The 23776-nt window shown below is 34.6% G+C and overlaps 2 protein-coding genes and 1 long non-coding RNA gene across 4 annotated transcripts in view; 2 read left to right on the forward strand and 1 right to left on the reverse strand.

Annotated features, from left to right (window-relative positions):
* Nucleotides 1–8151, forward strand: part of LOC139982203 (uncharacterized) — a 36457-nt gene extending 28306 nt beyond the window's left edge. For both annotated transcript variants that reach the window (XM_071994797.1, XM_071994796.1), the window contains one exon: nucleotides 5148–8151. In XM_071994797.1, the coding sequence (XP_071850898.1) occupies nucleotides 5148–5171 (24 nt within the window). In that variant the 3' untranslated portion in view covers nucleotides 5172–8151. The remainder of the gene's footprint in view (nucleotides 1–5147) is intronic.
* Nucleotides 2127–4992, reverse strand: LOC139983694 (uncharacterized). The gene is made up of 3 exons (XR_011798797.1): nucleotides 4876–4992; nucleotides 2952–3172; nucleotides 2127–2227 (listed from the first exon to the last, which is right to left on the reverse strand). It is a non-coding gene; the product is annotated as an uncharacterized lncRNA (long non-coding RNA).
* Nucleotides 8152–9145: 994 nt separating the features above from the next.
* LOC139982080 (uncharacterized) lies at nucleotides 9146–21848 on the forward strand. The gene is made up of 15 exons (XM_071994613.1): nucleotides 9146–9436; nucleotides 12539–12629; nucleotides 12924–13247; nucleotides 13454–14092; nucleotides 14335–14682; nucleotides 14988–15125; nucleotides 15382–15422; nucleotides 15822–15849; nucleotides 16520–18048; nucleotides 18267–18475; nucleotides 18853–18929; nucleotides 19070–19128; nucleotides 19690–19737; nucleotides 20030–20059; nucleotides 20762–21848. Exons 2-15 carry the CDS (start codon nucleotides 12575–12577, stop codon nucleotides 20774–20776), a joined length of 3540 nt encoding a protein of 1179 aa, XP_071850714.1. The 5' UTR covers nucleotides 9146–9436; nucleotides 12539–12574; the 3' UTR covers nucleotides 20777–21848.
* Nucleotides 21849–23776: the final 1928 nt, after the last annotated feature.

Consider the following 23776-nt stretch of genomic DNA (forward strand, 5'->3'; position numbering starts at 1 on the left):
GGTGGATTTTGTCCTAGGGGGATTTTGTCCAGGGGGATTTTGGCTCTGGGGGATTTTGTCCTAGGGGGACTTTGTCTGGGGGATTTTGTCCTGTCACCCTATTTAGGTATTAGTATTGGACCAAAAACAGTATTAATGTCGGCACAAAACAAACGTTAAAGAAAGCTCAAATGTTGTTTGTCCATCTCTAACATCCCTGGTGGAACCATGGAAATATTTGAAAATTGTCAGCACTGTGGCAAGTCCCCAGACATTTTGATATGTTACCATTATAGTTAACAAATTGGGTAAGCCTGTTCAGGGAATGATGGTAAGCAGCCCCTCCACTTTTATGTTTTTGACAAAATACTATACACTCAAAGCCAGATTTTTAAAGCAAAAAAATTATGGCTCAGGAACTAATGGTATACTGGCAGTTTTGAACTAAAATCGACAGTGAATATTACATGAATTTCATCAGAACATAATTTAAGTAATGTATAAATGCATGCGCAGTTGCAACTGTTCACTGTATGTTTATTTTTTTTCACTCCTCAGAGGAATACTGCTACAAACAGTCAAACAACAAACAATTTTCAATTGATCAGGAATACAACAGAAAGTGTCCCTTTCTGTACACTACTGTACAGTATACTGTGTTGCTGACTCAAAACATAAACAGAGATAGAGGCAGTGAATGTGATTGCTTAAAATTCATCAAAAATTGTTGACGATTTGCTTTTTTAAACTTCTACCCAGAAATCTGGCTTATTACCAGACACATACAGTAGTGGAGATTAGCATGATATTAAAAGACGAGACACAATAAAAATTGTACAATCATATTCAAGCAGTTGATTGTAATTTCAATCCCAGTTTATATTTTCCACAAGATTTATTTCACATAAACCAGGATACTTGCACTATTACATGACCTCAATTTACTGACCTCTCTCATACATGAGAAACATTTTGGGAACTAACTTATACCTCAAGTATTTATCTAGACTTACCAGTATAGGCTGTATCTAATACCGTAACCAATGCAAATTACCACAATATCATGGAGTTTCCATGCTTGGAGGGACAAAATTACACACAATACCCCTGGATTGCACAATTTCATACCTATAGTTACAAATGTTGTGGTTTTACAGTATGTTTCATTGGGCTGCACTAGGTTTCCATGACATTGGTGCTAGTTGCATGTACCTTTGCTGTATTCACTCCCCTCAATTTTGAGGGGAAATAATTTAATTTTGTTTAAAGAATAAACTGGTTCTTGGTGTAATAAAAGACCACAAGCTTTCAGTAATTAAGTCAGGCCTAACATTGTAAACTTTTCCCATAGCATAACCCCTGAACCCAACTTGTAGAATTGTGAAACTGTGGTTCAGGAACAATGCAGTGTACCCCTGGAGATTTTGAGGGATAAAAGTTTGAAAGATTTTTATAATAGTAATCTGCTTAACAAATACCCTTAGTCCTGCACAAGTACCTGTGTGGTGATTGTTGAAAATTACTGTACTATGGCTTGCTGATCTTGCTTGGAATACAAAATTAAAACATCTTAAAACATGAGAAATGCATTTAAGAACAGTTAAAGCAAGGTAAGGCAGCAAAATATCCAGTGACCTCAACACTTAAGCATCAGGACCACTTCAGTTGTATAACAAGTTCCATGTTCTTGACAAGCAGCTGCAAATGTTCCCTAATACTTACAAAAACATGTAGTGCCACAATGTCACCAAACTAAAATATTTCAAGAAGTACATTGCAAAAGAATGAGTCCATTTATACACTTAAATATGTAGAAGACTTCCCATGAAGACTGGTCTGCATTCTCTTGGTTCTGTCTGCTTGAAGCTTATAATATTAATTTCCTCTATCTTTTATATGGTGTAACAGTGTAACATATCCTGGAACTAGTTAGTTTTCTGTTACTGCTACTACATTTATGTGAAGCAAATACTACATTACTGTGCCAATCCAACAACTACTCCCAGCAACTTCCTAACTCCATTGAAAGATGTGCTGTGTCCCAGAGGATATACATGAGATGTGTGAATCTACTTCGCGATTTACAGGACATACTTTTGCTTTGCTTGGCATCGGCTTCTATGCAAGCTTTTATGATTTGATTTGATTTGATGATTGTATTCACCCCACTGTAAACTGTGTGATAATCTTGCCTGGCATTTCTAATTAGAGCATATCCTTTGCTGTATTAGCCTGTAGATCTATCCATCTGTTGGTACAAAAAGAAAAGCTTTCTCTTAAAGATATGCTGATTTGGTCCCAATTATAGCACGCGCAATATAGCTTGGAATGTTTTGCGATTACCGATTAGACCTCACATGACCTCACACTCTACAAATGATGAAAACAATGAACTGCTTTACAAAACTAAATCTCCTGTAATTCAGCCAATATTTTAATCATCTCACAACCTTTCATATATACTATTTTCACTGTAAATTTCAATTCGTTTATCCATCCCATTTTGTTCCCATTAATTCTTGATTCATCTTGCCTTGTATACAACATTACACATTTTATTTATGCAGCCATGCATTCAATTGGAGCTGAAACAGCTCCCTACCATAGCAAGTGCTTTTAAAAGTTGCAAGTCATTCAAGCTTTACCAATTGTTAAGATTTCAAAATTTAAATATACATGTACATTTTATGTGGACCTAGCCTGACAATTTGGTGTTGTCTTGCATTGACCTTTAAGATTAAAAACCAGAGAGTGGATATAGCTCTAGTGTAGTTAAATACTATGGACATAGAGGAAAAGATACAGTACCACCACATTAACCAGATATACAAAAGTTTTCATCCCTTCTGATTGTTTCTTTCTTCATTCCATAACTTTGGAATAAATTACCTCAGTTGTTACTCGTATTTGAGATAATAGAGTCCTATGGAATCAAGTTTATGCGATGTCAAACCTACAGAATATTAACTTACTTTTTGGTTAATTCAGAAAATATCTTCCATTTTGCTGTCAATGATGCAGTAGGTCACCCCATCAGTTTGTCCCAGACGGCATCTGTGCTCTAGCTATGATTGCTACCGTTCCAACATTGACTTTTTCACTGCATGGCAGCTTCATCGTACAGTGTTATTCCCTTGGATAGTGGGCTGTTGTCATTCATCTTGAGATTGAGAATGTTGATCATCAAATTTGTCTGAGAAAACATTAACAGTGCCAATCAAATAAATATCAAATGGTCAGAGCGTAGATGTGCATTATTTCAATTTTTATTGTACACTTCTCTCCAATATATTTTGGGCAATACAGAGCTCAGATCTTTAACACTGAATATTGCACATTTAGTCAACTTGGTATTACTTATGGATCTAAATAGACTTAACAAAATGACTTACAGTATATGCAAGGGAAGGGATAGAAGGCTTTATCAAATTTTTGTGTTATATAGATTTTTGGAGGATGTTAACTTTTAATTAGGTGCACTCAGCTTTTGTAATAGTTACATTATGGAAATGTACTGACTCAATAACCTTTTGGATGCATGGCATTGTTATTTTGTACAAATTTTGGCTAGTTATAAATAAGACACTTGAAACACAATGCATCACTTGAGAGACTTAGATTAAAGGTATTCTGCATTGGCCCAAATTTGATGCTGGATTTTCTAGTGATATATCCTTTAACTGTTTTTATTGATACCCTCACTGGGATATTCAGACATCTTACAGTACAGTGGTGTTTAGAATGTCTGAGAATATTTTGGAGAGTAAAGACTTCCAAGAACCTTTTGAAAAGTTCTAACAATTATAGCATCTCTTATTCAATACAGGCTACTTGTAAGTTACATTTGCATGGTGACTTCAGTCTCTAATAATCTAGGCATAGCTACTGTACAGTATAGTAAAGGCTTCATAATTGACGCACCTTCGTAATTGACGCACCTTAAATTATTACTAGCAACGATGCAGCAGGCCACCTAAACTTTTTTGCAGTCAAACAGAATTACATATTTCATGAGTTTGAATCCATTTGAGGTATTTGCTGACCAAATTGTGGTATTTTTTAAGCTTTTAACACCCTCCCCCCAGTTTTGCACGTTTTTTGGCCATTTGGAAATCTTACACCCTTAAAATACCCAACATTACCTCAATATGAAAACACTACTCTCTGGGACATGACCTGTCAAAGCTTAGTGGCTCAGAGCATAGCAAACAGCATCTAAAGTCAATGGATGTATACTAAGGCCTACACTACAGTTAGCTTATCGACGAATGTGTCAATTTAGGGGTATGAAAGAACTTGACACGGCAGACATTTTGTGGTCAAATTCTGCTCAATTGTATGGTGCATAAGCACAGAACCTTAAATATTTTGAGATCAGAACATTTCTGAGGAACTACACATATGAAAAACACATACAGTTGAGTAATTTGGATTTTTCCTTGATAGATATCATTGATCAAATCCTTAAGTGCGTCAATTATAAGCCCACCATGCTACAGTATTTGGTCATGATTAGTAACATAATAATGCTACAGTATATCGCAATGTACAGTAACATAATTGTCCAGCAAAATCTAAGGCCATATATGATACATACATGCACAGTAGGCTAAGAAGTTACGCTGACCTACTTGAAATCTAATTTCTCTGGCAGTTGGTATTAATTTGTAGCTCAAACTACAGACCAGTTTACCCTTGACCCAATGCTAAGGTATTGTTAGGACTTGGACTATGGCCCTAGGCTACAGCCGAACGTAGGCCTTACAAGTTTTAGGCTACAAGCTAGACTATTGAAATATGGGTATGAACAAATAACGTGAAGGTGTATGCAACAACGTTATAATATCAACGTTATTAATATCACCAAACTTTATTGACTAATCTCATGGACCTTACCTGAAGTTGTTGGTGAGACGTTTTCGTGTTAACGGTACTTTTTTAAGAAAAAGTCAACAAGGAAAGAACCTGGGCACGAAAACCAAACTACCCGGCGAACGACTGACCCGATCTCAAGCCCAGTGTATATATATATATATATATATATATATATATATATATATATATATATATATATATATATATATATATATATATATACAAAATCAAGATGGAACTTACGTTTATATTAATCGAATTTGTAAGTCTAGATTTTCTATTTTTCTTTTCAGGATGAGAAAGTATTTATTACATAAAGGAGGATCGTCCAGAGGGTTAATTATAGGAGGAGTGTATCCCGTTAAAGATGTCCGATATCAAATGGGGTGCCACAGAATATTTTCTCTTCATATTAGTTCAAATGATAAAATACCAGACGTACATGAGTAATATTTATTTAAGTTTACTTTGAATAGAAAGTATAAACCTTTTCATGATTTGGGGAACAATTGTTTATCTCATTAACCACTAATAACTCGCATCGTGTGTTCCTCTAGATTAAAAGTAACACTTAACCCTAATATTTTAAACATATTCAACATGTAATGTTAATTTCCTTTTCATCCATGTTCCCTATCTAATACTGGTATGACCTGTAACGTAAACAAAATGTTTATTACAACCTTACTTTGAATCTATAACATACTCTTGGTATCTGGAGTAGAATATCAGCTACCTTCGTTCCCGCTGTAACAATCTAGTCACGTGTCTGTGGCGTTACATTTCAAACTGTTTACTAGACAGGTACTGTGCGGTTATAAACCAAAACCATAAAACACAGGAACCCTAGCTTGAGTTCAATTTGTAAAGTAGAGTAAACATATAAGCCTACAGTAATTAACAGACGTAAAACAGTATATAGTCCAACTGCGACTAAACATACTTTTAATACATCTCGACAACAGTTATTTGTCAATGGCATGATAACTATGTCGGAAGTTCAAGCTGTTTGTCTTATTATTATAAAAATGTTTGAGGAATCAGTAAGTCCTGTCAATAGGGACAATTTCCCTCTCATAATAACACACTTTACTGGCATCTTATTTCGTGCTCCGGCGCACTCGAAATGTCCATAGCATTCAGCATTGCATTGCTAATGCTCGCACAATCAATGCGGTTACTTTAAATCGTGACGGAAGAGAGTTTCCAATAATGTATGTTAATCCACATAATTTACGCCATTCCAGGATACTGTGTGTGACTTCTAAACTAAAGTGTAAAGAATTTAGCAGTTTGCTATTTCAACTTTGACTGATACATATATATTTGGGGGGAGGGGAGCGGAGGGGGAGGAGAGAGGGCGTCTCTTTTATTTCTTTGTGTTTATTTTGCATCGTAAAAGACTCTTCTTAATAATTGAGAAGTTATTCTCTTCTGTATGGAAATAAACTGTTCACTAATAAATCCGATATTGTTAAAGTCCAAAATTCATTCATAAATATCATTAATGAAAACGTGATATCATATTCTCTAACATACTTTTTACGTGGTCGGTGTTTGTTCATATGATTTATTTCAATATTAGGAACTTTATTGCTTGTTTTCGTTCTATTACTTAGCTTCATTAATTAAGGAAGTGTCGATTAAATACAAACACGATACAACTTACTAAATAGACTTCGTTTACCGATATATTCCGATCACACTATTATAACAACTTACTTAAATATGTTTCTTACTTCGAAGAAAATGCAATAATAAAATAGTAATGAATACATACACAAAAAAAAATCCGATGTAAATATTAGGAAACCCCCTTATCTCGTCATATGCGACAGGTAGACAATGATCTAACAGTCTACTGCGACATCAAAATATATATATTCATATATATATATACTTTTGGAATATTTCATCCTTCGAAATTTTTGGATTACTTTTGGAATAGTGCCCGTAATTATATTTATCTTATTTGAAAATAAGTTGCCTGCCATGTGAATACTGTAAAAGTGTATTAACTAATCAGAATACTGCTTTTTAACCACTATACTTTGCTTATACTCCAGCATAGGACCGTTAAACTAGATTGTAATATTTTGATTGCTATAAGGCTGGGTTTGTTCCGAAATGTGCAGATAAACTTAAATGGTCTTAGATTTCTTTATAATTTGGTAGTTTCTGTTATGATATTGTTTTATATATCAAACTACATTATTAGCTGAACATCAATTAATAAATTATCATATTAGGTCCGGAAACGAATCACAAACTACTGTCTATGGTAACCTAAAATATAAAAATGATTAATTAAACTGGAACAAACTGTACTTTTTGAAAATATTTAATTAGTTTTAAACAACCGGAGAATCATTAGACCACTAATGCGGGTGTGTACGCCCCCCACCCCTTCCGCCTATTTTCCAATCTTACAGAAAAGTACTTATTCTCAAGAAATTGCATGTATACTTACTTACATAGGTCTCGTTTATAGCCTTAATATGGCCCAGAACGAGGCATTTGGCGTCTACCTTTTGAAGAAAGCCCCAACTATCACCCTCCCCCCTCCCTGTATAGGACACAGCTTCAATTACACCACATGGGCACCTTCTACTTTTTATACGTCCCTGATCCTGCTGTCATTATAATTTATTAGCACAACCTTCCTTTTAGACCTTCTTTATAAATGCGTCCGCTATTAATATGCCTCAGAAGTACAGTTTGATGTTTGCAGTTTTTATTTTTTTAATGTTTTTAATTTTAATTTTTACGCACATCTCGCCCTCCCATAAATATTCTGGTCACTGTCTATGTAAGTCGGGAAGATTTAAGATTACTTACATAGCCCTAATTTATGGTCTCCATATGGCTCAGAATACATCATTTGACATCTAAAGTTTCATTTTTTCCTAGAGGAGAACCTCACGCTACACTACATAGCAGCTTCAGTGCCCCCAAGAAGACCCTTAATTATAACATCATCCCCTACCATACTCAGCTGGGAAAAATCATTTAATTTTCCTTGACTCTGAAATCTCGTGCACGCTACAGTTCTACATCTACATCGGCAATTTTGAGTAATAAGGAAAATATGAAAAGATTTACCAAGATATACTTACCTTCAACAACCAGTGTATAATTTGTGATCGTTAAGTTGTTACAAATGCATTTGTAAAATCCTTCGTGAACTAATGTCACCGGATTGATTTGAAGAGTACTTTGATGGTCCAGTGAAATTGAATCTTTTAAATTACTGTTAACGATGACAATTCGATTGAAAGATATGAAAATATTTCCAAATGTCCAACTTGTGTTCTGTCCACGTTTACAACAACCTTTAAAGCTCACTTCATCGTACATGTTAACGAAACGTAAAGAACTACCCAGGCTTAAACACACAAAGCAGCAAATTAGTAACATCTGAAAACATGAGGAAAACATGTTAATTTCTGTTAGATTATGATCAATTTGTTTAAAGAAAATAGCCGCTAACAGAGTTTTCTCTCATACACACAATATTGCAAAATGCTAAACAAGGATTTGAGTTAAATCAATACGAAGGAATAATATACGGAGGCCGGTAATGACCGCGTACTGATAAAACCATTAATTATAGACTAACAGACTGACAAGCTGTTCAAAGTTATTCAAAGTTTATCCAGCAGAAATCGCTGAGAGAACAGTTAACATGAGTTGCATTTCGCCCTTATATAATTCAATCTAAAAGAGAGATGACAAACAACATACTCATCTACTGCCAAATGTCTACAGTGTTTATATATATATATATATATATATATATATATATATATATATATATATATATATATATATATATATATATATATATATATATATATTATATATATATATATCCTTACATGATCTTGTTTGGGTGTATGTGACGTGCCCAATCACTTTACATATATACGTGAAAGTATGCAATTTGAGATTTATTGTACCCTTAGACAGTTTATACGGTAATAAAATGCAATGCTGAATAAAATCCCGTTCTGCTACAGATACCACAAAATTCTTTATAAGGAACAGGAAAGATTTAGACAATAACCATTGATGTATCCACACATAATTCTTGTTTGTATTGAAATTTGAGAGAAATACGTATACAAATTCAGTTTCTATATTTATGTTTATTGTAAAAAAATATGCATAACGATAGCATGATATAAAACGATCAAAAGACATAGTTAATGCAATAGGATATCTTCAGCTAATCCAGTTATTGTAAATCATTTCACGTGTTTAAATAATGCTTTATGTATATTGTGTGAAGGTGACTAACAAAGGTTCACGTTATGATGAAAACATGTTTCTATAAATAGGTAAATTTAGGTAAACAGAAAACTAAATTCATAACCGTTATATGCAGACAGAATATGGACTTTGATCTTTTTGGTTGTAGCTCTGAATCAACGACAGCACAGTATAAAGTATTACTATATGTAAATGGTATACAAGTTACGTGTAATCTTCAATATTGTTTGCCGTTCACGAAAGTCGTATTGAACGATTCAACGTTCGAGAGAAATCGGGCTCAAATGAATCACGAACATCCTACATAAATGTAAGTTATTGAACATTCATTTATTTAAAATAGTAAAGTGAGTAAAGTTACCCATATAGTAAAGTTACCCAGATATCCAACAGGTAAAACATAGGAGCGTTAAGGTGTGGCATGTAGTTGAAATGTTGACGTAGTCTCACTAGCCTAGGATTTACTAGTACACTAACTTGAGTATGTTTCGTTAACTATAACATGCCGTTACTAAGCGAATGTACCAAGTTCTTAATATAGCTTGCTATTCTCTGAAATTGAATTTTTTCAGGATTCATCAGAACATAATTTTCCATATTGGCCATCAAAATACATTATAAATAGTTCATATAGAAAATATTGAGTATTTGTATTGATTCTTTCATCATGATATCATTTCGGCTTATAGATGTTCATAATATTATTAGTCAACACGGTATCGGGTAACAAGCATCATTTGCTTTAGACTACATGCAATGCCCCCATGAGTAGTGATTTTGAGCATTAGCATGTAGTAATTCTGTGTTCTTCATATCATGCTTGTTTTTCGACTGTTCTGTGTGTTATGTTTCTGAACGACAATTCGAGAAACAGTTTGAATGAAATTGCTAAACAGGTAACAACAGTGAAAATGCTGCATATAGCAGTTGAACAATTGTTCAGTATTACAGCATAACTTAACGAAGATAGCAATTGTAAAGTATATCTTTCCTTTGAGAATCACAATGGTTATTTACATAGTTACACTTTCATTGAGGTACAAGGTTATAAATATCACTTTCATATTTCATTTCGATACTTCATAAACAACGATATAAATGGAAATTAAAACAAAGCCAAAATGAGCGATGCAGTTAAGGCATTTGTTACAAGTTTAACAGGTTTATTTTCAAAGAACTCTAAATGTCCATCGCGAAACCTTTGTGTCACATTTCCATATTCAATATATGCATTCTGGAATTTGGAAGTGAGCATTACTTAACTCTGATATGGTAATTGGCATTGTTTCTAGTGATCAATGAGTTACGAATGGGTGAAAATACGTATCCGTAAAACCATACCGTTCATTAGGTTAGTTACAAATCACAATTGCTGGAAATACATACAAAGGGCTATCCAAAGAAAGGCATACTGAGGTATTGTTTGGTAACATAGGCGATACTAGACAATATAAAGACTGTTATATGGAAATAAATGAAATCATAAACGTAGCCTACTAACACATAATGGCGATGTTTATATAAGTGCTACTTTTGCAATCTGTATAGTTTGTGAGGTCAGTTTATGTAAAAAGGAGCACCTTAAGAGAGAATTGCTTCCTTAAAAGCACGATGGAAATCTGTGCAAATTGTGCAGCACGATTTGTAACTGTGCTTACTTTAGAACATAATAGGTAATACACACTTCTTTACCTTAAAGATACTTTACATGATTATCAGCATCGTACATGGTATGGTACCGGAAGGGATGGACACTTCTGTTCAGCCTTCTTAGAAGCACCTACTACAGTTATAAGCAACAGTTATTTATGATACATACCACACAGAATGAACTGTACTTTACAGCGTTTAAGGTAGCATAGAGTACGGTAGGTTGCACACGGAATGAAATATGCTTGACTCTATTACACGGAGTCGGACGAAACTAATCACAGTTGCCGCAAAAAAAAGGAAAACTTCAAACACTGAGCGTACTAAATAGAAGCATAAGTAATGCATGTATTAAAAAACCATCGACTAATACCAAAGTACTACGGAAACCTATACAATTTGCACTGTAATCATTACAATGTTGTTGTGTGTGTGATAATCTCATTCTAATCTGTTCAAATTTGTCGATAAGCTATATTTAATCACGAAATATACACATTTGAAACTGATAAATCTGGACAACTCATTAAATATGTAGAAACTACAACGTCGAGTGTTGCATTTATCAAAATTTCATATTTGAGTTCCCTCATACATCGTTTCAATAATGTGATGTTCCTCTTTTGAAAGAATGTTATGAAAATCACTTTAGGTCACAGACTTGTATTCAGTGTTGTGAAAAAGGAAAAACATAACAGGAAGAAGACAGCGACTCCCTTTACATCATAGTTGTTCATAATAAGCTAATGCTTATTCATAAACAAAGTAATACTAGCATAAGAACAAAATGTAAACTAGAATTTTGATTGGAGCTATAGCTATGTTCGTGATGTCTAGTGCAAATTAGTGTGGCTTAGGACTATGTTGTTAAGAGGTGTCCGTAGACCTTCACATTTAAATCTATTATATATGGAGCCTTCCCGGTACTCGCAGATTCAACACGACCCTTGTGTGACTTAAGATACCGCTACAAATATGATGACGTCATCATATGCAAATGATCAATTGTTGGCCACAGGAGCTACAAATCTATGGCCCGTTGTATATATGTTTTTTAACCTTTTTCTTTGTATCAATGTCAATCCCAATACATCTATAACGAACGGATTAAAATTGTAGGACTTGAATCGATTCGATTGCCGATTAACATTTGCGTAGTCCTACATCCTAATGGTGACTCTCCGCGTTGATAAAATAACAACAACGTAAGGATGGCAATGCGTACTAACCCTAAACAGACAAGCATAAGTACAATCCAATTCAACAGATATAACCTTTTCACTGACATTCGACATATTTAGTATTTGTTATCAACTACCTACATTAAGTTATTGTTTTCATCGTCAAGCAACCAAATAACTAACCGGTTCATTGTGCACTTACAAGTTGGAATTAAAGTTTTACAATTCAACATAGACTTGCTGTTTACTTTATCGCAAGTAACTGAAATAGATAAAACAGGTTCTGGCAATACTCACTGCATAGAGCTAGTAAAGATCTTACTTATAGATATATTACAATGTGTGCACTTTGCCCTGTATATTGTACACGACTAAAACGAAAGTTGACATAAGGTATGGCTGTAACTGCTTGCAAAGATAAAGCATCTTACTGCATGTCATGGGAATCACGTTCAAAGATTAACAATAACTCAATAGCACTTCACAAGATTTACCATTAACACAGGATTATTTAAAGGGTAGTTTATGTTAATGACTGAATCACATTCGTTTCCAACATATTTTAATATTTCACTTCACAGATTACTTAACCAATTAATTTCCTTTGAGCTGTGACGATGTTCGATGCAAAGATAATCTTCCTTTTCCTAGTTTTTTCAAGCCTTTCTGTGGGTAAGTTTGAAACGTCCGTACTTACACAATATAGAAGTTAGTATTTGTTTGCAGTTAAATTCTCTAGAACTTTTGCATTGCTTGTAACTAGAAGGAGGAATGGGGATTGGCACAAGAGGAAGGAGGACCACTTACATTTGAGTATACACAGCATAAAATCTCTCAAACCATACAATGCTTCTTACAAGTCTTCTTCACACGGGGAATACAGAAACGTAATTTATGTATTTAAAAACATGTCATTGTACTGTATCAGGTACAATGAAGTGATATTTGGTTTATTTTCCTTCGCAGGTGTTGCTAAAGGTGGCAGATGTAAATCTCCTCAGTCCCTTGAAGTCGGAACACGAGGCGTAGTATCGTGTCAATTTACTGATGGATTTACAAGTATTCATTGGTATAATTCATCAGACTATATCAGTGATCTGCCTGTCGTTAGTTATGAAAATACAAAGAAATCTGGAGAAGGGTTTGAGTCCGGAGAATTCGATATTCAGGAGGACGGATCGTTGGTCATCAATCGAGTTGCAATAAAACATGAAACGACGTTTTCAGTTTTACAATTTAAAGCTGGAGAACAAGTTCCAAACATTTATCAAATAAACATACAGACCAAAAGTAAGTCCATGTCGGTTTTTCCTCACCAAAGTTTCAATGTTGATATGAAACCATTTTGCTTTTAAGGTTTTGACATTTTAAAACACAAATTGAAGTTGTTCATATGAATTATTCATTTCAAAATATACATACGAGCTTCAGAATATGGAGATATTATCATGTATAGTGCTTATACTTATTTAACATGCTTCATCTGAAATCCACAGTCACTCCACAAGAAATATGTCCAGTTATCAACCGGTGTGGTTGCATTGAAGATGTATGTTACAACCCGGGCATCGTAAGCAACATAGAACTAATATGCAAGGTAGAACGGAGCAGACCGCCAGTAGTCCTGACATGGAAATTAAGGACTTCCGAGGAAGACATAGAACTCGAATCAGTATCTTCAAATGATAGTGACAGTGTTACAACTTCAACAGCTGTTGGTATTTCATATGGTGGCCATAATTTATCCTACGTAACGATGTTGGTCTGCGATGCAAATGATCAACTGAACTTGTTGACGAAAAGTCAATCTTTAATCATTATGCGTAACAGAGGCAAACCTGTATCAACCGAACCTATCAATTTAACATTGAAGAAATCCACAGACATGAAACTATATTGTAGTGGAGCAAGTATTGTAGTTTGGGAAAAGAAACTTAATGATGGCTCAATTAAAACTTTAATAGTTTCTTATGCTACAAGAAACTTTACAAAGATTTATGACAATGATTATTCGTTCGGGCAAGACGATTCTCTCTTGCTATATAATATTGACATTCATCATGAGGGGTTGTACAGCTGTGTATTTGGGAACCACAATACAGATGAAGTAAAGATATTCAACGTTTCAGTATATGGTAAGTATGTGATACAAATATCTTCTCTTTAACAGTTATATCTAGATACATTCAAAAAGGAACCCTTGAAAATATATTATATTTTCTGAGCATATATGAAATAAGATTGAGAAAGTTTAGTTTATATGAAGAACAAAATCGATGTTCTTGAATTTCATAACCGATGTACATCTATTTCTTAAATTCGCTGCCTATTTCATGTTACTAATATAAGTTGCAACTTCATATTCCTCGTACAATAGTTGACCCCGTTCCCAGCTATCTTGTCATCGATGGTTGCGACCATACCAAATACTGTACTCTGGATGCACAGTTACACGAGGGAAGCCTTACCTGTTCTGTGTCAGGTATACGACCAGCCATTGAACTTGAATGGAGGCCGTTCCATACAAAGTCCCTTGAGATTATGACTTTAAGCAATCAGCAATCTACAATCACGACCGAAAGTGGAACGTCAACAGTAGTCCACACTACCAAGTATATCATAAAGAAAGCGACTGATGAGAGACTAACCTTAGAATGTCGTGTGGTTGGAGAGAACGCTGGACTGTTTCCATTATCTTCCAAAATTGACTTGCTGCTGCCTCATAGTAAGTAGACTCAGCCTTTGCAATTAAGGTATTGATGCATATGACGTAGCATTCAATTATAAAAGGATGTAATATATTATCCTTCGATCGATATAGAGCCATCTATGGTTTATTGAATCGGAATGTTTAAACTAAGAACCGTTCCGAAGATGTTAAGTTTTTTCCACACAAATGTTTCAATGACATGAAAACTGCATGGGGCTAATAGTCATGCGAGTACTTCAAATCTTTTTTCTTGATAACAAGAAAGAAATTATTGGTAAAATCCTTATAATATAATCATGATGAATATCATTTTCCATCAGCCATCCCAACAGGTAGAGGGCAGCACACAACGTTGTTTCCGAGGACAGAACAGACAAACCCTCAACCTATAATCATTGCTGTAATTGCATTCGTCATCATTGTTATGATCATATTAGGTCTGACAATCTTTTTCAAGAGTAAGTTCGATCAATACTCCTTCTATATGTATTGTCATATATAACAAAAAGTGACTTTGGTCAGTGAACTGTCTTCAATATCTATAAGTATACGAGATATAAACGATTACTTTTCAGAAGCGTCTACAATATCTTTCTCGAATAAGCAAGAAGTTCCTAATTAGCTTTTAATTACTTTCTTGCCTATTAAGTTTAAAGTACCGCACTTAAGATTAAAGCTCCTTAAACACACACGTTCTATATGATTATCTCATAGGGTGTTGGTCGAAGACAACTCATCACAGTGACATCTACGAGGTAATGACATATTAATCAAGAATATTCTCACTTGATAAAGACAACTTATGTAATATAACATCGTAACGATTGCATAACTGCGTCAATTTGATTCGATATTTTAGGGGGAGGGGAGGGTTGGCTGGGGACGTGATTCAACAACATGATGGTATATGGAATGAACTCCATTACAAAGTCTATATTCCCATATTGAAGTATTTCCCTTATCACATTCAATACCAGAGCGAATTTACAATTATTCAATGACTCAGATGTTACATTTTGGTTATTTCACTTAGTATGTATTTTAACTCTTAATTGGATGTCATCACATAAATATCTGTATAGGTATATAGCAATGTGTAAATTTTCGTACTATTCTTTAAGCTGACACATGTTCCTTCGTTCATTGATTTTTAGAAAGTGCCAATGATTCCCCAGGAACCAGGTAACTATTTAAATTCTTGAATATTGATCATACAAGCAAATACTATTGGAATAACGATCGAATTCTCCAAAGCATGCGATTCATCCACATTCCATGTTTTTTTTCCTGTATGGTCCGAGTCTTACTTAAATGAGTTTGATTCCCTCACGGATTACTGTAATTTTGAATTGTTTTTCATTTTACTAATATTTCATGATCAGTTTCACTAATTTGTCTATAATTGTAAACAGGTTACAAAAATTGTCCACCCCAAACACTGATTTCTTTCGTATTGACCAGCTTTTATACAAACTGTGCAATAATTGCTATTTTCAGACATCCAGCAACCCACACACACTTTAAATGCACATTCTTAATATGAACAACTGGGTACATGTTTCTCGATTTACAGATGGCCCTTGACTTCTGAGCCATCATACACTAGCCTGATTTACAAACTACATAATCATACAATGATAACAATAGTTTTTGACCACACTTCCAACTGTTATCCTTTATAATTCCGGTTACCGATTGTTAACATGTGGAATGTAAAATGTAGTCAATTTCGCCTACCCCCTCTACAACCTCTTACCCCCCCCCCTCCAACAAGGAGAAGAACAAATTAACATACAAAAGTTTTGTATGTGAGATCACTATTCAATTTTCTCTGATATTCTTGTCTTTGCAGAACATAAATCGATATTTATTAAGCAATTGAAACAAACCTATGGAGAATTTTACAGAACGGTCCAGCCAATACCATATCTAATGGACAGAAAATATGCTATTAATGAACTGTTTGTTGAAGTTGGTACCGAATGTTTAATAAATGATGACAAGACACAGAGAGACAAAAGGTGGGTGTCTTTAGGGCCTCACCAAAATATCTTTATAGATCAACGAGTAAAGTCGAGACGTCGCATTATTGAAGCTGAGCCAGGGTATGGTAAGACTACATTGGTGATGCAATTAGCATATGAATGGTGCGTGGGTCTAGCCGGACCCGCCACATCGAACATACTTATCGTAGTTAAGCTAAGACAGCTGCAAGGTGTATCATCTATATATGACGCCATTAGGAGGTTCTTACTACCAAGAGAGTCTCAGCTGAAGATTGAGACCATTAAGGATATTCTTGCTAAAGAACCCTCTGTGCTTTTGATCTTAGATGCGTTTGACGAATACCCGGATTATGAGTCGTTAACGCAAACAGATATTTTGGCCATTCTACAGAAGCAAATGTTCCCAAACTTCGATGTTATCCTTACTACCCGTTCAGCATACCTCCCCAGGCATTTTGCGCCTCAAACTAAGCGCATTCGATTGACGGGATTCGACAGTTACGCGCAAGACGAATATTTAAAGAAAGCTGTGACAAAGGATGACGAGAACGCTGCTGATAAGATTAAAGAATGGCTCCAAGATAACCCGGTGCTTGGTGATCTGTGTCAGGTTCCGCTCTTCTTTGTATTGTACGCTCATCTTAGCCTGGAGAATGACAACCTGAAGGACTGTTCCTCGGTTACCGTATTCTTCCGTTATATGGTTACTTGCTTTCACAGTCATTTAACAAGGAAAGTTTACGATGAAAATGTTAAACCTCTTCACAGTTTTGAAGAAAATCATACAAAACTGAACAAGTTGGCTTTTGAAGCCCTATCTAAAACCGCCAAGAATGTAGAATGGACAAGAAACCTATTAGAGGAAACTCTGGGAAAGGCCTTTGTGGAGCGATACTTACAAATTGGTATTTTGAGAGAAGCAGAACACACTGAAGTCAATGACGAACCAGGCACTCTGGCCATGGACCACATTAGAATTGTCAAGAAAGTGAGATTTTATCACAGTCTTTTCTGTGAGTGGTATGCAGCCCATTATGTAGCATCTATTATTTCTAGTAACTCACCCGGACAAAAGCCAGAAGAAAGAGCTTCTGAGATTTTGGAAGATTTCGACTTGTCCAAGTTCCAGTACATGTACCGGTTTGCGTGTGGGTTAAGCCCCACAGCTGCGATACATATCATACGCTATGTACAGGGAGCTGAAGGTAGTGACAAATTTGCAACTTTGTGTATTCTGGAGCAGAAAGGGGCGGTAAATGACGTCATCAACACTGTGAAGGAGCTCTGTTCCAAGACAATTCATATCTCCAATGTGGATTCTAGACTGCTGCAGAGATCCGTTGTTCAACTCCTAGCTATCGCTTTCTCGAAGAAAGTAAGTGATTTGTAAATAATTTATTCAAAACTCCCTTCGTGTCGGGTACTCTCCGTGTGAATCATCTACATTAACATTTCTGGCAAAATTTAATGATGTGCGTCTTAGTGTTCTTTATGAATGGTTTATAATTATACGGTTCTATTGTCCGCCATTTTTAATATAGGCATATTACATTGTGAAATCAATATGTTTTATTTTTACGTCTTATTCCATAGCTCATCATTCCTAGTCTCATCTTACACGAGGCATTCTCTTCTGTTGATACTGTAAGAGCAGAAATCATATTAAAATCTGGCCTGCGACTGTCGACTCAGAATACGTTTAAGGAGCTCTGGATTGAGCAGAATGGAGCGAGAATAACCGAACAAATCCTCACAGATGTTTTCTTGTATATTTTAAAGTGCGAGCGATTGTCGAGCATCTCGTAAGTGTGGCTGACGAGGTGAATTAAACTGTGTATCCAACTTTGAATTATGTGTATCTTGGTTTGTCTGCTGTAACTTCTTGTGTGTTCTGATTAGACGCTTTCGGTACATTATTATTATCATATTATTATCATGATATTTCTAACAACCACATTGTAGATAGAAACACTTAACAAAGCATGATAAAAGAGAGCATTAGAAACTTGTATTCTACACAGAATCAAATAATAAATAATAAAAATATCAAATTACACGCAAGGAAAAATGTTGCTTTATTTTTTTGAAGAAGAATGTTTTAACAGTTTTATATATGTAGTGTTTGCAATTTTATTTGTAAAACAAAACTTAAACTATATAACATTTTGTTTTCACACAGATTTTCTTATTGTCTACTACCATTGCACTTGAATAAAACGAGTGTGCTGTCGAAATTACAGGAAAAAAATATTGAAGGTAATAATTAACACCTAATTGGTGTCTGATATGTAATTAGTAATAATAAATATTGCTTTTGCATTCATAAAAATATAGTACATAATTAAATAAATCAATAATGCATGTAAAAATAAATTTCGTTTTTTTTTGTCTTTTAGTTCTTTGGTATCCATCAGTTGTCTGGTATCAGCTCAATATTCAGTCTGGTCATTGGCAGGTTCGGAATAATTAAATAATTACTGCAATTCTGCTTACTGACAAGTATAAACTACTTACAACGTGTTTGATAATTACCTTCCGGTCTGGTTACTATCATTTTAATTGATCACTTTAGTGCATCGCTATTGGAAGTTATGTGTCTTTGAAAGCAACGGACTTAATATATTATGATGGGTTACTCAACATAAGCAACGTAATGCATAACAATAGTTAGTTTGTTGTTCTAAAGAAAAGAACGAATAACACCAGGTTTAAAATTCACTAAACTTACTGCCTCATATCGAAGCCAAATATTCATTAAATATAGAACATAGTGTTTTTGAAAAAGTGATATAAATAACTGCGATAATGATTGGCGTTGCAATCATAATATTCAGTATAAATAAGGAAAATGTATAACTTGTTCATATAATCGTTGTGCTCAAGTTAGATTTGTTAGGGATGCTTGAATTGTTAGAATGTACTGTTGTCAGCGTTTGATAATTACTGTTTTTTGCAAGAATGATACCTTAAGCAAAATTAATTATTTTTTTTATCAAATAAATTGTTTTCGTTTCAGCATAAAATTGGTTACAATGATCTGACAGAGGAAGAATATAACAAAGAGGTAAGGATTGAAATTTTTAAATGATTGAACAGATGTTTTTTGGGTAGATATTTGATCGGAATGAATTTAAATTTAAAGTTTTGATGAATGTTACCGAATTATTTTGCCATCCATCACCATGCTGTATGACGTCACTTCCGTTTCCATATCTCAGTAGAACAGCGCGCTTTTCCAGTGAGCTTGAATTTAATACCGCTTTTATTGACATATATTTGTCCTTAAAATTGGCGCTCGTGTACTAAATTACTATTTGCTACCATTTTTTAAAATCATTACGTATTTGCTTCACCAGATTCTTATGTTTGGAGAAATGAAGAACCAGGTAATGTTGTTAAATTATTTAAGTGTTGATTGTCGATTCTTTCACTTGAGTGGCATTGAATTGGATGTCGGGTTTGTCCAATTATAGACAAGACTCAAGTGTACATCGTCATCACACATATTATATACATAATGAAAATTGCTGTGGTTATCTATTAGCGTGTGGTACATATGTGTGACATAGAATATGATGATACGGTAAGGAAGCAAGAATATATATCACTCGGCATAAATACGAGAAATGAAATAACATGAGAAATGCATATGTATTTTAGATCCTCCTGCAAGCAGGATCTCGCGAAGAAGGCATCGTTGCCTTATCAAAGCCGCAAGCTCACCGAAGCCAGTCTCTTAGATTCATATGTAACGTCAATGATTGTGAATTGTCAGTTGTCAACAACTCTGTAACTGGACGACATACATTAATCTTGGAGTGACTCGAACTCGGGACCTTCTGATGGAAAGGCACCGGCGTTCACCACTGAGCTAACACTCCCATATGAAATGAATGAACATATTGCTGTAAGGTTAAGCTAAAATAGTAAAAGATTATACCATAAGTTATATTAATGCGCAAGAAACACCGCTGTTGTAATAATTTAAAGTATTGTGTTTATCGATATTGAATATGTTATTCGAGTGTATATGTAAAATTCACACCACAATTTTTGTTACCATATTTTGTTGAACTTTCACTCCATAGAATCACACCAATTGATTGTGAACGGTTCGTCGCGAGTGATGTATTTGGACAATAACCAGGGACATAGCTTACTACAACAGCTAGCATTACAAAATTGGATCTGTTTCAAATCCAACATTGTGGTGCCAACCGGGTCTGAGGGTGTAACCTAGAAATGAACTGCACGGCACTACTTGTTTACACTCATTGATTTTCTCTGATTTTACTTGGAGCCGCTCTTCATATACCAAGGAAAAAACTATGGGACCCGTTACACAAGGCATTAGCTTTCGTTGATACTGAAATTGCACTCAAGTATGATCTTTGACTTGAATCTCGAAGTCGTGTTAGGAGATAAGGATTGCAAAATTGCTATATAAACCATCAAGATGGACGTTTGTAAATAAATTTAATGAAATTCAATAAACAACATCGTACTTCTATATAATATATATTACTATACGTCAACAACGCTTGAAATTATGAAAACAATGTTGCATCTTAACATACATATAGTGGAAAAAAATTACCGCTGTTTTAATACATGGTTGACGGAGTACACAGGAGGTATAATAAGCGTTAATCCAACGTTTTGTTTTGAGCTTAATAAATTAAATTTACTACAATGTTCTACCATATAATCTGCAATGTACTTCACACTAACAACGCTTGAAATAATAAACCATTCTCAAGACAATCAGATTACTTGATGCTTGTCCAGAATAAGTGTGATGGCAAGAAACACCGCTGTCGTAAAGAATGTTCGAAGCTTACTTTATTTAAAAACTGAATGGACTTGACAAACTTTTTTTATGACCAACTAGTAGTGGTAATGTTTGCATTAATGTGTTATTTAACTTTACAGACAGTAAATGCACATAATTGCAATCTACATTGGTGTGTAATGCAGATGCTAAGGCTGATAATGTTAAGCAAAAGCCAAGTAATTAACAACTTCAAGCCTAAAGAACAAATCCTATTATGCATCTTTTATCAATCAATTGTAAATACTGTTATGAATTTTAATAAGTTTCACTCTAAACTCATCATGCTGTAAATATAAGGCTATTGTTGATTATTACATGGAAAATTCCGATAGGTTGCTTGAGTTTACTTTCCTTTCCTTATTTTGTTATTCGTGTTGTATGAGCTATAATGGACCTTTAATGTAGATGGTCAGTAACTAATTGCTATAACGGCAGTGGTGTGTATATGATCTGAAAGGTATTTGGCGGGAGGGGTTAGTTATAATGCTCAAATTATGTTCGTATTACCAACTAAAGCAGTGTCCCATTACGGTAATGGGACTCATTCTGGTTGTTATCCTGCACCCGATCGCGACCTTCTTCCACACTAAGGATTGCTCTGGCTTAGACATCAATTACAAATTTGCAACAGTAACATATTTGTAATTACCAGGTAATCAAGATGACAAGATGATCTTGACAAATACAGATCAGGTAAGTAATAATCTGAATATGGAAATGGTTATTAAGGACATCCATAACTGAAAGGTTAGTTTCAAGTGTTTGCACTACCTCGAATAGAATCAACAATAGAAACCTGTCGCAAACAGAGATTTATTTGGCAGTAGAGCTCCGAACAAAAAATCGAGAATGAAAGGTGAATTGACTGAAACTAAAACAAAAATTACTTCTAAGAAGTAAATGCTTCTAAACCAGATACTTTCCCAGGGTTAAAGAATAGATGATATAATAAACAGACCGAGTGTCGCCATAAATTACTAACATATTCTGAGTATTTTTTTATAAATTGAACTTGAAGATCTATGATCCTTATTTTAAGTTATTTATATATATATTATTTTTCTTTGCTATATTTCCTATTGTATGCATTGGTATTACTCTATCATTGATTGCTGAATGTCATATGTTCTTGGTCTAGTTGTTTTGTTATATAACTAGTTTGTTTGCTTCTTCTACAGAAGGGGCTGGGGGGGGGGGGAGGGGGTTCCTAAGTCTTCTATTGCGTTTATTATATGATATATTTATGATTTTTGTAAAGAATTTTAGGTTTTTAGAATTTCTAATAACGTTTCTTACAAGAGAATGGCAGGAAATACATAACTCCAATATTTCTCACAGACGTATAAGTACATTTCAATGAAGAAAACGAAAATTAAATGAAAATTAAAGAAATATCACGTTTTGGAATGCTGCTGGACAAAATGTGGTTTCGTTTTAGTTCGTGTATCATTACGGATAACTGTAACACATCGGGGCCATATAGACAGCTTCATCGCTTCTGATGACACGACCATACCTCCTCGTATATGTACTATCCTACGTGATAGATTGAGAAAAGCCACGTTTGTTCATTGGTCTCTCACTTTTAAAGCGTACTGCTTATATCCAATTGTGTAACAAAACATGGGAATATTGGGAGTGATTGCAATGAGCTGTAATACACCAACATCATTGAGGGCGCATCACTATTCGTAAAATGTTGTGTACAATTGGTGTGCTAATAGAACGTTAACATTTCATAGCAGAAAATGCGTTGCAATGATATTTTTAGAGCGCCATCACAGCGTAATCTCTTAAAATGTAATTCCGTAAGTTTCGTAAAGACTTTAATACAATAGAACCTTTCAGTACTGCATTAAAATCAAATCCAGTGTGGTTTTTCAATGAATAATTTCCGGCTGAGTTAAAGAAAGCAAGAGGCAGTAATGTAATTGAACTATATTTCTGAATTATAGGAAACGATTGACAACGTCTTTATGATACATGTAACATTTACTTTGTACGGTACATGAGATTTTTATTCGAGAATACCCAAGCTGATGTATAATTTTTGGGCAATTACACTGTCTGGACGTATACGACACTACAGCTATAAAACCATGTGTTACAGGAAACTATCAGCAAGGTTGAACAAGATTTCCAGCAAACAATCAGCAAACAGGTCATCAGAAATAGATAAGGTAGAGTGTTGGTCATAATCGCCTCTCAAATAGGTCTGGTAGTAATGTAAGGATTAACCAAAATTGTATCTGGCAATTGGTGATGTTAG

The sequence above is a fragment of the Apostichopus japonicus genome, chromosome 16 (genome assembly GCF_037975245.1).
Source record: "Apostichopus japonicus isolate 1M-3 chromosome 16, ASM3797524v1, whole genome shotgun sequence".
Classification (NCBI taxonomy): domain Eukaryota; kingdom Metazoa; phylum Echinodermata; class Holothuroidea; order Aspidochirotida; family Stichopodidae; genus Apostichopus; species Apostichopus japonicus.

Coding starts and splice junctions, on each gene's coding strand:
- LOC139982080 (XM_071994613.1), top strand. CDS start 12,575: ATGTTCGATGCAAAGATAATCTTCCTTTTCCTAGTTTTTTCAAGCCTT. Junction 18,476..18,852: donor GAGCGATTGTCGAGCATCTC/GTAAGTGTGGCT, acceptor GTTTTCACACAG/ATTTTCTTATTGTCTACTAC. Junction 18,930..19,069: donor ACAGGAAAAAAATATTGAAG/GTAATAATTAAC, acceptor TTTGTCTTTTAG/TTCTTTGGTATCCATCAGTT.